The sequence below is a fragment of the Erythrolamprus reginae genome, chromosome 2, assembly GCF_031021105.1.
Source record: "Erythrolamprus reginae isolate rEryReg1 chromosome 2, rEryReg1.hap1, whole genome shotgun sequence".
Taxonomy (NCBI): domain Eukaryota; kingdom Metazoa; phylum Chordata; class Lepidosauria; order Squamata; family Dipsadidae; genus Erythrolamprus; species Erythrolamprus reginae.
Window position 1 is genome coordinate 130,959,372 of NC_091951.1, and position 16,153 is coordinate 130,975,524.

General features: G+C 38.7%; 1 protein-coding gene across 1 annotated transcript in view; it reads right to left on the reverse strand.

The window, feature by feature from the left end:
• Positions 1 to 16,153, reverse strand: part of TENM2 (teneurin transmembrane protein 2) — a 1,054,259-nt gene that overhangs the window by 978,765 nt on the left and 59,341 nt on the right. Inside the window, exon 2 of the mRNA XM_070739470.1 lies at positions 10,610 to 10,885. Within this exon, the coding sequence (XP_070595571.1) occupies positions 10,610 to 10,885 (276 nt within the window). The remainder of the gene's footprint in view (positions 1 to 10,609; positions 10,886 to 16,153) is intronic.

Below are 16,153 nucleotides of genomic sequence, written 5' to 3' on the forward strand. Positions count from 1 at the left end.
CACATACATTCACTTATACTGTCAGCTAGGGCTGGTGGCAATGCTCAATGGCCCCAGGTCTACCAGCAGAGGTGTGTTTCTAGAGCCTTACGAAAGATCAGGAGGGTGGGGGCAGTGCAAATCTTCGGGGGGAGTTGATTCCAGAGGCCTGAAGCTGCCAAAGAGAAGGCCCTTTCCCTAGGTCCTGCCAGATAGCATTGCTTGGCTGATGGGACCTGGAGAAGGCCGACTTTGGGCTCTTACTGGTCGCTGGCAGAAGATGGCCCCTTAAGTAATCTGATCCTAAGGGCTTTATAGGTAATAACCAACACTTTAAATAGCCTTCAGAGACCAATCGGTAGCCAATGTAGCTCACGGAGTGATGGTAATACATGGGAATATCTCGGAAGCTCCATGGTGGCTTGTGCGGCTGCATTTCTTGAGGAGGGGGTGAACCACCACCTCCTTTAAATGAGACAGGAAGGACCCCTTCATCAATGAAACATTGACCCCCACCTGGATCCAATCTTGTGTCAATTCCATGCTGGTCGAAACCAGCCAGGAGAGACACAGGTCCAATAAACATGTGGAGGAGCTCACATCTCCCATGGTCTTGTCCGCTTCATCAGGTGTCACCAGTTCAAACTCTTCCCACACAACTGGACTAAGACGGTCCCTGTCACTTCAGTTGAAACTGCCCATTCAGAGTCCAGGTCCATCTGGATTTGAGCAACTTTATCTGCGAAAAACCTATAAAAGTCCTCAGCTCTGCCCTGCAAAGGTTCTTCCATTCCCCCTGTGTTAGAGAGCAAATCACCCTAAACAGAGCGGCTGGGCAGGATTCTGCAGATGCAATTAAGGCGGCAACATGCGAACATCTTGCCTTGACTGCCTCTAAATAAGTCTTAATATAAGACCTTAACAGTGTTCAGTCAGATTTCTGGCACTCCAACACTCCTCTAGATGTCTCTTCTGGCGTTTCATCCCTCTCGGTGAACCAAGGAGAGCTCCTGGGTCTACTTCCACAGAGAAGTTGCAAAGGAACAATCCGGTCTAGGGCCCCCTTTGTAGCTGTATTCCAGGGTGCTACCAGGGATAAGCGAATCCAGTATATCACCAAGCGCCTTCTGAAAGCTTTCCAGATCCATCAGGCATCTGGGGCAGAACCATCTCCAGTTCCGCCTCCCTGCAGGGAAGGATTGGAGCGCTAAATTCAAGCCATAGCAGAAAATGATCTGACCATGACAAAAGCAAGATGTCTACACCCTTTAAATTCAGATCATTACTCAGCTACCCCAAGAGAAACAACATGTTGAATGTGTGCCCCACCTCATAGGTCGGATCCTGTATTACCTGGGTCAAGTCCATGGTTGCCATGGAAGCTACAAAATCCTGTACCACCCAGAGGATTCACCGAGTGATGGTACATTGAGATCTCCGAAGACCATCAGTTGGGAAAACTCAACCACCAGCCCGGCTACCTTTGTCATGCATCTGGGAGGCAGGCATGTGAGCAACAAGCCCAACTGAACCCCTAGGGCTAACTTCACAAGGAGAGACTGAAAGCCGACTATCTCAGGTGCAGGAAGCCTGCAAAATTTGAAGGTCTTGTGGGCTATAATAGCTATTCTTTCCCCCTTCCCTGGGGTCACATCTGGTGCCACACCTGAGACCCAACTGGGCACATCTCAGAGAGAGGAACACTTTCCCCAGGACCTAGCCAGGTATCGGTCACACATGCCAGGTCAGCCTCCTCATCCAAGAGTAAAGTTAGTTCCTACATAGTTGGCCTACTCCAGGTCCCGTCACCTAGGCAATGCCATCTGCTGGGGCCTAGAGGAAGAGGCCCACCCTCCCACCCTGTGTTAAAAACCGCCAGCATTATAATGGCCAGGTAGACTTTACAACATGGTTCCTATAGCAGTTGGGCCTCAGCAATAGTAACTCTGGCAGCCCACACAATGATGGCAAAGCCCAGGATAACTTTCCCCCAATGCCTATCTCCGTGGTCCATCCTCAGAGATATTCTTCCTACCATTACGGCGAGGCCTCAAGCAAAAAAGCCCTGGCAGTATGGCTCCGCTGGTTCCAAGGCCATAACATGTTGTAAACTGCGTCATTTCCAATGCCTGATGTATTCTTGGCATCTCCAGCATTCACACGACTATCTTCCACATCCAATACTTAGTTACTTGCTCCCTACACTTGGTCTTCAATGCTACCAACCTCACTATTCAAATCTAGTGTCACACACGCTAGATGCCATCTTCCCCCGCCCTTTGGCTTCATCTCCAATTTCACAGTTCCTCTGGCTGCCTGGCTTGCTCCACACTACACACTTACTGGCAGGCGCTGGCAGGTTGTCAAAGTATAGTCCAGTAAGATTTAAAATGTTTTTCCGTATATTCATTTGTTGAAAAGATGTTAAACTGTAGTCCCAAACAGCAGAGCTGCCCTCTCTTCCTTCTGTTGCCTCCACTGCCAGAGGGTTTCCCAGTATGTTTGGGATACTAGTACACCTACAGCCACATCCTTGGATTATTTACAAAACATGATTCTTACCTTTCTTTTCCTTTTTGTCATTCCCTTGCCCACACAAAAAATTAAATAAATGGAGAAGCTTCAAAATAAAGTAGGCATTTTAAAAAATATAATTGGTGCAGGTCTGACACAATTCTGCATCAAATTGCAGAAATGCCCTCAACATATTATAAAAATCCCAAATGTTTCCATGTTGAGACCAGAGAGGGAAGAATGAATGAAAGAAGAAATAAATGAATGCCTAGTGGAAATGATTGAGCTTGATAAAGAGGTATATGACTCAAGATTTCTGAGGGCATTTCTTTCATCTGAATTGAAACTACCTGTCAACCTCAAACCAATGGTGAATAATTACTGTTTAAGAAGATAGCTTCTTCTTAACTGACATCAAGTTAGCTGTATAGGACATGGATTCATGATTTATATCAGGCAACTAGCAAGCTGTATTTTAAGATATTTTTAAAAAAACAATATATATTTTTTTTTTGCAAATGATCACACTTGCTAATTGAGGTGCTAGGTATTTCTTTTTAAAATTGTAGAATCTCTTTTTTTAGTACATTAAATGTTGAAATATTACATTTAGAAATAATAGTCTATTTGCCAGGAGAAATTTAACACTTATAAAAATTTGCAAAAGTTGTTCCTAAATAGTTCCTAGTTTCTGTACATGATTAACTCTAATCTGATACATTTCTAACAGCAGCTCCTGAAGGCATGTCTGTCTTTCAAACCGGAAACTTAATTTAATATTGAGAAAAATCTCTTTACATTATTGGGGAGCACTTTACTACACCTTTCCAGCATTCTTCAAATAGTTTATGCCCTCAGCAAACAAGCAATATTCATATATTGTATTGTTCCAATACTCATGCTGATATACCATATGGCAGTGCTGGGGAACCTTTTCAGCATCGAGTGCCAAAATGGGAGCATAGCCACCTGGAAGACCAGGTGGCTGATGCATATGCCAGAAATTGGAAGAACAGCCAGCCGGCATGCACATGTGCACTGAGCAGCTGCTCTTCTGGTTTCCAGCATTCCTGCACACGTGATGACCAGCTGACTGGTGTACCAGAATCCGGAAGAGCAAAGGCCTATGGGTCCTGTGCCCAGAGAGGTGGCTCTGCATGCCATAGGTTGGTCATCACGGTCATATGGCACTAATATATATTAATATTAATATATACAAATATGCATTTCATATTTGAGAATTTGTATACAAAACCAAAATATCATTAAAATATTTTATGTTCACATTCTTTATAGATGGAAAGCTTATTTTTCCTGTCTGATGCCTTTTGATCCTTCTTTTTATTTGAAACCTCTGAGCAGATTCTTCCTCTACCACCCAATCTTAGGGAAAACAGTACACCTTTTTAAAAAAAATCTACATCATTTTAGATTGATTAATCCATAATTTCAAAATTAAAGATAGCCAAGGTCCTAATCTTCTTCTAGGGCTTAAAGTAAATAGAACAAGGGTGTTATTTTGCCTATTTTATACTAAATAGCCAAAGCTATTACAGTACTCCAACTTTTATGAAAAGGCCAGGTAAGTTAGGTAGAAGAAAATAAACTACTTGTCAATCTTATCTTTATGTGCTAATAGGTCTCTAGATATAAGCCTAAGGAAAAGATACAGGCATCAGGTAACATTACTGAACAATTCAGTGCTTTAATAGAATGTCCTACAAGATTCTGCAGGGTCTTGCACAGATGCTGAAAAACATAGTAGGAAGGGTATAGATCCACTGAATTCATGCAGAGAAATCTAAAGCTAAAGCTAAAGTGGTTAAGACCGAGAAAGATGTAACACAAATACATACAGACCAGTGATGGCAAAACTTTTTTGGTTCACATGCCAAAAGGGTGGGTGCGGGTGTGCTAGCATGTGAGCACATTCCCACACCCCTTCCCCCCACAAACAGGTGGAATCCCTGCCACCCCCACACATGCACACAATCCCTATCATCCATGCACCTGCACACAGTCCTCACTGAAGCCTGGTACCTGAAAAAAATACCCCAAAGGGCAAACCGGAAGTTCGGGAAAACACACTTCCTATTTGCCATTCTGCTTTACACTATAGAGGGTTCAGAGAAGCTTCCTAAAGCTCCAGAGTGTGCCAAAAAAAAAAAAGCACAATGGGCAAACTGGAAAGTTTGGAAAACTCACTTCCAGTTTGCCCATTGTGCTGTTGTTGGCATTCTGGAGCTGCAGGAAGCTTCCCTGAAGTCACTGGAGTGCAAAAATCAGCATAATGGCAAATTGGAAATATGTTTTCCTAAACTTCCGTTTTGTCCAGTGGGTGATTTTTTTTTTTGCCTCCAGGGCTTCAGGGAAGGCTGAAAATCAGCTGGCCAGTGCGCGAATACGCGCTGGAGCTGACACAGGGAAAAGTCTTGCATGCCTTCCAGTATTGCTCCATGTGCTACCTGTTCGCTATCACAGATATAGACAGACAGATCTAAATCATTTAATTACATACTTCATCCTTCTACTCTTCCTTCCATATTTTTGTATCTCACTAGTCATATTTTCCCCAATGAGAAAGACACATCTTTTCTATAACTTTTGCATCTCTGTATTCCCATGATACATATTCATAGCTATAGTAGTGTGTCTTTGTGCAAATGTGTGAGCATATACTGTACATGTGCATTATACTGTTGTGTGCACAACACGTAGGTGTAAATTCTCAATTGCATAAGTAATAATGAATTTAATGTTTAAAATGAGAATTTATTAAAATTTAAATCAGAAATCAGACACTACAAATGACTATATTTTCATTGCTAATAAAAATACTTCTGTCTGGTGAAAGACTTCTTACATAAAAATAAATAACATTCAACATTTCACAAAACACACATGTTTTTAATCTTAATGTTGTAAAACATTTTTTAAATTAGTTATTTAGATTTTTCAAATGGGATCAGTTTGCCAATAGTACAAAATTGTCCCTTGATCTTTTCTGTCATATTAGCTTGGAGTATATCAATTTTGAAACATTTTAAAGCTGTTCATTGTAAAATCTGTTTTTTACAAGATTATTTATACTCTGTAGCCTACTTCTTTCCTTAAACTCATTCATCGTATTTTTGTATACTTAATTACATATCTTTATACAACAATATACTTCATTCTTCAGTTGCCCCTGGTAGATAATTTCTACTTTCGTCAACTAATTACTCCCATAAATGCTCTTAAAGTTGGATCTACTCTGACACAGTAGATACTGCCCTTAATGACCTTGTACATTTACCATTTAGGATCAGATACCATATAGATTCATACCTGCTTATAAGTATTTTAAATTTACCTTTAAAACAATTTGCAGTTGCATTGTTGAAGAACAGATTTAGCAGCAGACACAGAAGCAATTTTTGCTACTTAAAACAATCCAAGTTTTTGAATGGTCCAACGTAAACATTTCAGTTTTCAGATACAATATCTAGATCTAACCACTTCGCTAAAGATGACAGAATAATATAGTAGTCCAGAATGTCTTGAGGGAACCTATGGCACGGGTGCTACAGATGGCATGTGGAGCCATATCTGCTGGCACGTGAGCTGTTGCCCTAGTTCAGCTCCCCCTAGCCTCTGCATGAGGCAAAAATCAGCTGGCAGGCACACACATACATTTTGGATCTGAACTGGGCCAACGGCTCATGTGCCAGCAGATATGCTTCCACATGCCACCTGTGGCACTCATGCAATAGGTTCACTATCACTGCTCTAGTCCTATAGCTCTATGGACTTGGTTGAATTTCTGAGTATCCTCCACCCTGGTGACATTTCCTCAGTCATTCGGATCAGTCCTCAGCTCATGGATGCATTTTCTCAGCTCCTATGAGCTTTGGGACTGCATCATCCTTATCATTTGCCTGACCAATAAAAGTAGTGTTGCAATCTTGTAACATAAATAGCAACAGCAGCAATAACACTTAGAATTATATTCTGTTTCACAGTGATATTACAGCCTTCTCTAAGCAGTTTACAGAGTCAGCATATTGGATCCAACAATCTGGGTCTACATTTTACCGACCTCAGAAGGATGGAAGGCTGACTCAACCTTGAGCCTGGTGAGATTCAAACAGCCAAATTGTAGGCTGTCAGCAGTCAACAAAAGTAGTCTGCAGTACTGCATTCTAACCACTGTGCCACCATGGCTCTCATACCTCCCTCACATTATTATAACCCACTATTACAGGGTAACCAGGCCAAGAGGTATTAGTATTTTTTCTCAGCTGTTATAAAAGGAGGGACTCATCTGAAGATGCATGCTAGACAGCCCAAATTACAGGTGAGAATAATTTTGTACAGGTTGCATGTCAGATTAATCTGGATAATATATAATATATAGATCTATCCTAGTCTCCCTTAATTTTCAAATTCAACTTAAACATGTGACACATACAGATAGAATTGTCGGCTATCAATAAAATTAACTGCCTTGGAAATGGCCCTGGGTTGGGCCGAGAGGCAAAAAAGGAGCTGTGATGTTCCTTCAATATACCAGGGTGATTCGACACAAAATGTAACCCTTCCCTGGTACAGAGCTGAAGGGATTGGATACTGTAGCCTAGAGGATAATTCTCTGCCTTACAAGGCAAAGGTTGCAGGTTCAAGTCCCAGTGGGTATGGCTAGCTGATGAGGCCAAAATAAGGCCGAAGTAGATCTATCCTAGTCTCCCTTAATTTTCAAATTCAGCTTAAACATGTGACACATACAGATAGAATTGTCGGCTATCAATAAAATTAACTGCCTTAGAAATGGCCCTGGGTTGGGCCGAGAGGCAAAAAAGGAGCTGTGATGTTCCTTCAATATACCAGGGTGATTCGACACAAAATGTAACCCTTCCCTGGTACAGAGCTGAAGGGATTGGATACTGTAGCCTAGAGGATAATTCTCTGCCTTACAAGGCAAAGGTTGCAGGTTCAAGTCCCAGTGGGTATGGCTAGCTGATGAGGCCAAAATAAGGCCAAAATAGATCTATCCTAGTCTCCCTTAATTTTCAAATTCAGCTTAAACATGTGACACATACAGATAGAATTGTCGGCTATCAATAAAATTAACTGCCTTGGAAATGGCCCTGGGTTGGGCCGAGAGGCAAAAAAGGAGCTGTGATGTTCCTTCAATATACCAGGGTGATTCGACACAAAATGTAACCCTTCCCTGGTACAGAGCTGAAGGGATTGGATACTGTAGCCTAGAGGATAATTCTCTGCCTTACAAGGCAAAGGTTGCAGGTTCAAGTCCCAGTGGGTATGGCTAGCTGATGAGGCCAAAATAAGGCCAAAATAGATCTATCCTAGTCTCCCTTAATTTTCAAATTCAGCTTAAACATGTGACACATACAGATAGAATTGTCGGCTATCAATAAAATTAACTGCCTTGGAAATGGCCCTGGGTTGGGCCGAGAGGCAAAAAAGGAGCTGTGATGTTCCTTCAATATACCAGGGTGATTCGACACAAAATGTAACCCTTCCCTGGTACAGAGCTGAAGGGATTGGATACTGTAGCCTAGAGGATAATTTTCTGCCTTACAAGGCAAAGGTTGCAGGTTCAAGTCCCAGTGGGTATGGCTAGCTGATGAGGCCAAAATAAGGCCGAAATAGATCTATCCTAGTCTCCCTTAATTTTCAAATTCAGCTTAAACATGTGACATATATATATATATATATATATATATATATATATATATATATATATATATATATATATATATATCTCAAAGATTGCAAATTACTGGTGCAATAATTTAATTTAATTCAAAATTTCAGATTACAAAGTTTAACATTCCTAGATTGAAATACTGGTATATGGTAACAGAATTTTTGTTGACTTGTCTTTTGCTATCTCCCCCCTTCCCGCCCCCCAATTTTTAATTATCTCAAGTATTTATTTGTGTAAGAAAATGCTATGGAAATTATTTAAACTTTAAGTATATAATTAAAAGAAGAGTTATAGCACTTACATTTTTATTTGTACCTCCCAAGACATTTCATTGCGTACTTGAAAGTGTGGGCATGGAAAAGCTAATTTTGAGAGCACAAGTGCAATTTGCATTGGTATTTCTGCTGAACATTGTATTACATCGATACATAATTCTCCAGATGCAGATTATCAAATCACTGCCTACATTGAATGAATGCCTTGCTGACACATTCAGATAAGGCACAGTACTGTCCATAAATCTCGAATAGATAAACAAGAGATTCAGCTGTTCTACTAATTTCCTGCAGTGGAAATAATTAGCTCTAGTCTGCAAATGCATGTTCAACAGGTTTCAGCTTCCATAATTACGTCTGTGTGTCTACAAAGTGACATTTTAAATCAATATGTTATTATTGGACAGCAATAGTGATTAAATGAAGTAATTGTTTACTTTTAAAAGAAATATACATCACAATTACATATCAAAACTGGATTCATTCTTGTTGGAAATATTGTGAAATGCCAATGAGATACAGTATGTGTGCTTCTTGTCTTTGGCATCTACTGCCTTCATACAGAAAAAAAAGAGACTATTATAATTACAAAAATTACGTGAAGTAAACCTACTATAAATTCAGAGTCATACCTGAATTCCACTAACAATAAAAATGAAGTTAAATTCACTCATTCCTGAATATAAATTAGTATTCAGAGCCAGTGGTTGAGAATATCAAGAGTTAGAATGTTAATTGCAATTAAGTGGGTTCTAAGATGTTTAAGATATACTGAAAACTGCCAAAATTGAATTAATACCAAAAGAAAAGTGTTTATTATGTTAAAGAGAGATGATAAAAACATAAAATGATAAAACATTCAATATAAAAAAGCCATTTTTCCCTTGGGAGCTGCTAAATATTATCAATATAGCAACCAAACTTTGATTTTTAAAAAGTCTCAGATACTATAATAGATTATACACATTTTGTTCCTTAAAGCTTGTGTGCAAATGAAACATTACAACATACATCAGTTATAAACAAACAAACAAAAAACAAGGGGAAAAAAGTTGAAACTCTAGAAACAACAAGCCTGTAATTCCAGGACTGGATATCTCTCTCTCTTTCCCTCCCTCCCCCTCCCTTTCTCCCTTCCTCCCTCTCTCTCCACCCCTTTCTCAGCACATCCCTGTTGCACCCTTTTAGTAGATGCATACATAACAGTTTATTGATTTAGATCTTAAGGACATACCATTTTTTATGTAAGAAAATATTAGCATGAAAAACTAATGGTAGCTTTTTAAGTGTCCATGCTGTGGTATTAAACCAGAGCACTTGTCAATGTGTATGATCATATTGCTTTTTAAAAAGTTTAGAAAACCAGTGAACTGAGTATACGTATATTGATTATCACAAACTATGATTTTTCAGATGAAAAATCAGATATTCTCAAGCACTAAGGCGAGTCTTTATCTTTTTAAATAATAGTCCATATTTTTTTATTGAGAAATAAAAGGATTATCTTCCCTCTATAAATATATTCACCTTAGATTTTTTTTAAAAAAAGATATATTGCGTGTTAACAGAAATTTTATTTCAGTTTGATGAAATCTTTATCTTTGTATCTCAATATGAAAACTGGTGACTCATAACAATTCATTTAGCAACTATGCTTAAACTATTTTAAGCTATTAAATTTTAAACTACTAAAATTTAAAATAAAATATTTTAGTAGATTTTGTTCATTTTTAAAACTATAAAATGATTTTTTATTAGGTTTCTTCTAAAATTGATAAAATACAACCTGACAATTGTCTTTTGAACAAGTATTTATATTAGATACATTTTACGTGTATATTAACAAAGTTCCATTTGTTTTCATTTGAAAATTCAGAGAGAACAATGTTATTTGATGAAAGAATCTTATCCAAATAAAATTTATATATTTTCAGTCAGGATAAATTAAACCTCTTTTTCACACTTCCCTAAAAAATAGATCATTTCACCCACAGAAGCATGCTACGAACCAGCATTTTGACTTCACAAGGGAAATACAGCTTTTGTTTTATCGTCTATTATGGCAAGCATGTGCGATCACATCGTCACCTATGCATATACATTATAAACTGTACTGCAGAAATAGGCCTACCGTTTTCCTCATCTGATTTATTGTCATTGTCAGAGTCAGTCAGGGTAAGGGCAGAATTTTCACGGCTTGACAGACCAGAGCTCCGCCTGGATTTAATCCCTCTCCCCCAAAGTCGAATGGCATGCTCGGGAGACATTCCACCCTCTGTATCTGAGTCAGCATCAGAACCAGTACTGAGGGAATAGCCTTGCTGAAGGATTCCTATATCTGAACAATAACCACTTCGGTGGGGGGAGGGCTCACAAATTCCTAGTTCAGCAAGGGTGAAGTTAGTTCCTAGGAAAATATGAAAGAAAAAAAAAGAGAATTAAAAATTGGAGAGTGGTTTTAAATTTAATTGTAAATTTATTTGAAAAGAAACTAACAGTCCTTTCATGCAGAACTCACTATGTATAGAACTAAGCCGCACAGATATCAGTAAGGGTATTTAAACAGTTCAGTAGAAGAAGTAACTCGTATTTTTTTTAAAAAAAAATCCCAAAAACCTTGATAGGAATTGGGGAGAAAAATGAATTTCCCATAGGAATCAATGTAAAAGCAAATAATGTGTGTGATTGAGGAAACCACAGGGAGGATGGAGGCCCTGTTTCCTCCCAGGAGATTCCTAGAGAGGCTTCACAGAGGCTTTTCCCTACTTTTTCCTGTTACAGTTTTGGAGGTTTGGGTTTGTAAGTGGAAAATGGTTCCTGAGAAGAGGCAAAAAAATCTTGAACACCCAGTTCTTATCTAGAAAACTTCATAAATAGAGACATTCATAGGTAGAGGTACCAGTGTAACTCTAGTTTCCCAAATGCCATCACGCTGCTAAACAAATAATTCTCTCAACACTGTCAAACTATTTACTAAGTCTGCACTATTATTAATGTCCTCAACATTTCCATCATCCATCACTCTCACAAATGACTGTATGACTGTAACTTTGTTGCTTGTATCCATACAAATTATATTGACTGGTTCCTAATATGATTTGATTGCTTATTTGTATCCATACTATCATTAAGTGTTGTATGATTCTCGGTTAACATATCTTTTCTTTCATATGCACTGACAGCATGTGCACCAAGACAAATTCCTTGTGTGTCCAATCACATTTGGGCAATAAAGAATTCTATTCTATTCTATTCTAGTCTATTCCATATAAAAAAGCACTGCCCAAGGTCACTAAGCTTACTTGGATTCCAAATATGCTTCAAAACAATACATGAATGGTATGATTTCAATTCATGTGATTCAAAATATATTGGCCACAAAGTACTTTGGACTTTGTTCTAATTAGATTTTGTTACAATTTTATATTTGCTTATGTGTATGAGGGTATCTGTTCCACATGTAGCATATATAGACAGATTTATTTTTACTTGACAGGGAAAAGGTTCTGAATCTGTGTCTTTAAAAAAAATTCAAGAGTTAGCTTACATATCGTACTAAATTGTGGTTTTCTTGCCATAGTTATTCATAAATCATATTATTACTAAGATTGACACAGCATGATAAACTGTCATCTATGATTAACACACTTCAGTGTGTGAGGTCACATGGCATGTTAAACCCAAACTAAACTTCTGTATAGTTTAATATAGCATTAGAAATCAGCCTATATACTATGTCGTAAATTGGTAACTATTTTTAAGTTACAGATTATTATTTTGGTGGGGAGTACAGGCATGGCTTGGGTGCGGGGGGATCGAGCAGCAGTCTGAGGAGAACACAGGTGCTTGCCTGCCAAGCTCTTTTGTGTAGTGATTAAAAGAACAGTCTATTATCATCCTGAAACCTGCATCTTTCTGCTTGTTGATGGGGCCAAGACTTACTGCCACAACACCAGCTTCATTCCCTAAAAAACTCCTCATAATCTACCTAAAGACATTTGTTAAGATGTCTGTTAGTATATGGGGTCTTTTAAATTTTTTAATTTTAAATTTGTTAGATTATTTATGATTTGTTTCCACGTGTTGTGAGCCGCCCCGAGTCTTCGGAGAGGGACGGCATACAAATCTAAGTAATAAATAAATAAATAAATAATAAATGGAGGGAGTGGGTTTAGAATGGCTGGGCGAGCCGAGGGCAAGGAATAGAGTCCTCTCTGCTATGTGTGCAAACAGAAGCAGATGGGGGCACAGATATGACCCCCACCTTGATGTGAGTGGGACACCTTGCCTTCCAGGGAGGAAGGGAGTGGGGAAGAGGATCTCCAGGATGTTGGAGAACTGGGGTATCATGGTTATGACTAGGAGAGGTAGATATGGCAGGAGCCAGAGGGTAGGCTACTGTCAGGGAATCAGGATTCACTGTCTTAGAGCAATTACTTGTTTTGGCCCTTCTCATTCTGGTCCATTGGGCTCGCCTTGTATATCTGGTGACATGGGTTGTCAGGACCCTGGCCTCAGTATGCTGGTATTTAATGCCAAATCTGTTGTTAACAAGCCTCCCTCTCATATGCAATTTACTCCTAAGGAGGGGGGCAGACCTGACTGAGCCATGTTCCCCTCTTGGAGATGTGCCCTGACAGGTTTCAGGTATTACATCAGCCACAACTCTAGGGAAGGGGTGGAGGAGTGGCAATTATTGTCTGGAAGAGTCTTTGTCCTCACAGGATCCCTGCCCCAGAGTTTGTTGGGTTTGAATCTCTCCTATTGAGATTGGACTCAGGTGTTTAATTGGGTTTGTTGTTGACGTACCTGCCCCCCAGCTGTGTTACAACAACCCTGTCAGTATTGCTAGAGGTAGTAGCTGGGTTGGTGATGGAGTTCTCCAGGCTTATGGTGCTGGGGGACTTCAACTTACCATCGATGAATCCTCGGATGTAGCTCAGGAGTTCATGGCTTCCATGACAACCATGACCAATCATTTTCTACTGAGGTTAGACTTTAGACACCACTCCCCAATTAAGTGGTTCTACCCCAGATGCCTAATGGATCATAAAGGGTTCCAAAGGGAGCTTGGGCAAATACCTGACTCCCCTGTCCACAATCCTGCTGAGTCCCTGGTGGTTGCCTGGAACAGGGCGTCATCAGGGGCACTGGACCGGATTGCGCCTTTGCAACCTCTTCATGGCAGTGGATCCAGGTAAACTCCACTGTTTACTGAGGAACTCTGGGAGATGAAGCACCAGAAGAGACATCTAAAGTGACACTGGAGAACTCCGAATCTGACTGAACACTGTTAAGAGCCTTTATTAGGACTTAATTAGTGGAGATACGGGCAGCAAAATGTTCACATTTTTCCGCACTTATTGTGTCTGCTGATTTGCGCCAAGCCGCCTTCTTTAGGGTGACTTATTCCCTCCTCAATGCAGAGGGAATGGAGGAGCCCTTGTAGGTTAGACCTGATGAATTTTTTTCAGTTTCTATTGGATAAAGTCACCGAGATTCAGATGGACCTGGACTCTGATTGGGCAATTCCAACCGAGATGACAGGAGAAGGTCTTAGTTCTATTGTGTGGGATGAATTTGAGCATGTGACTCCTGAGGATGTGGACAAGGCTATGGGAGTGACAAGTTCCTCCCATACCAATGTATTTATGGATTGTTGTGATTATTTAAAGAATCAATACTTCCAATTGCCAGAATTTATATATTCCCTAGGTATGCCCATGTCACACCAACACTCCACAGTGCATTGGTTGCCGATCAGTTTCTGATCACAATTCAAAGTGTTGGTTATGACCTATAAAGCCCTTCATGGCATCGGGCCAGAATATGTCCGAGACCGCCTTCTGTCGCACGAATCCCAGCGACCAGTTAGATCCCACAGAGTTGGCCTTCTCCGGGTCCCATCGACTAAACAATGTCATCTGGCAGGACCCAGGGGAAGAGCCTTCTCTGTGGCGGCCCTGACCCTCTGGAACCAGCTTCCTCCTGGAGATTAGAATTGCCCCCACCCTCCTTGTGTTTCGAAAACTCCTTAAAACCCACCTCTGCTGCCAGGCATGGGGGAATTGAGACATCTCCCCCAGGCCTATATAGTCTTATGCATGGTATACTTGTATTGTATGTTCTTTTTAATAATGGGTTTTTAGATTTTTAAATATTAGATTTATTCTCTGTATATTGTTTTGTTGTTGTGAGCCGCCCCGAGTCTGCGGAGAGGGGCGGCATACAAATCTAATTAATATAATAATAATAATAATAATAATAATAATAATAATAATAATAATAATAAATCTAGTTTAAGGGATCCCAGTACAGATTGCATGCTGGAAAATATAAACTTCATGTCCTTTCTTGTCTATCAACCATAATCTGACCAATCCCCCACCAAACAAAAACATTTTGTTTCTGAAAATTTCTATCTTAAAAAATTATGTTATATAACTTCCATATTTAGAATGACCAAAAAAAAAGAAAACAATAGAATTGAATTGAAGATTATTTTCCTTGTTTTTATTCCATCATGTTTTATCTGCTTTGACTTTTTAAGAATACATATTTGTATAATTTTTCTATTGCAATATAGCAAATATTAGCAGTAATATGAAAGTCATATAAGCATGCATATTTTTCTTAATGGAATTTTATTCATGCTTTTATAATGGGAAGCAAATTTGTTTTAAAGTGATGTTAAACAATCAGTAGGAAAAATAAAATAATAAGTTTTAAAAATTGCAAAAGCAACATATGAAGTGAGCTTAGCAATAAACTATACAAAGATATTGGTAAAAGTGTATTTTGAAAATAGAAATCAAAAGAAAAACTGTAGCTACAATAAACAGTGATCCCTAAGTTGACATTTCTAATAATAAGAGAATACAGTACAGAAATATAAATACTATCAAATTATGGATATACTAACTTGAATAAGCTGTCTTTCAAATGAAATAAAATAATTTAATAAGCAGTAGAATTTAACTTCCTTTAAATGTCCACATGTTCCCAATTTAATTAGCATTTTGCATTCATGTAAAAATGAAAATGATGCCAAGAACAAACTAAACGATTTTTCTTGTTATTTTCTATGTGATTATTGGAACAGCATTGAAAAGAACAATGAGACAAGGAGCCCACTTTTTCTATTTTTTTTAAAGTTAAACGTTTGACAAATGCACATGGCTTCCAGAGATAAAAAGCTAACTATTAAACAAACTGAAAAAATGCATCAAAATAGAAACACAACTATTTGACCCAAACTACAGTAATTCTGTTCTAGCATTGGGTGTGGTATTAAATAATGTGTCTACAGGGATCAAGCTGGCATGAAATGTTCACTGTTTATGCTGTTAATGCTAAATCCATACTAATTTATGTACTTTCTCTATATAATGTATTTTAACAGTCCATATTATTTTTAATTATCGTTTGATAAGACTAAGGTCATTTGAAAAACTTATGAAATTTATTTCTAAGTAGATATCCATAAGGTTGCATTGGTAAGATGGTTGTACATGAACAATATATGGAAAACCTGTTTTAAAATATTTAACTAACCTAGAGCATTATGTCACATTGATATTTGTGAACATTTATATGCAACTGTCACAGAAAAAGTGACCCGAATATTTACTGTCTCAGCAGTATACATAAAGTTAACTACACAGTTAACTTTATA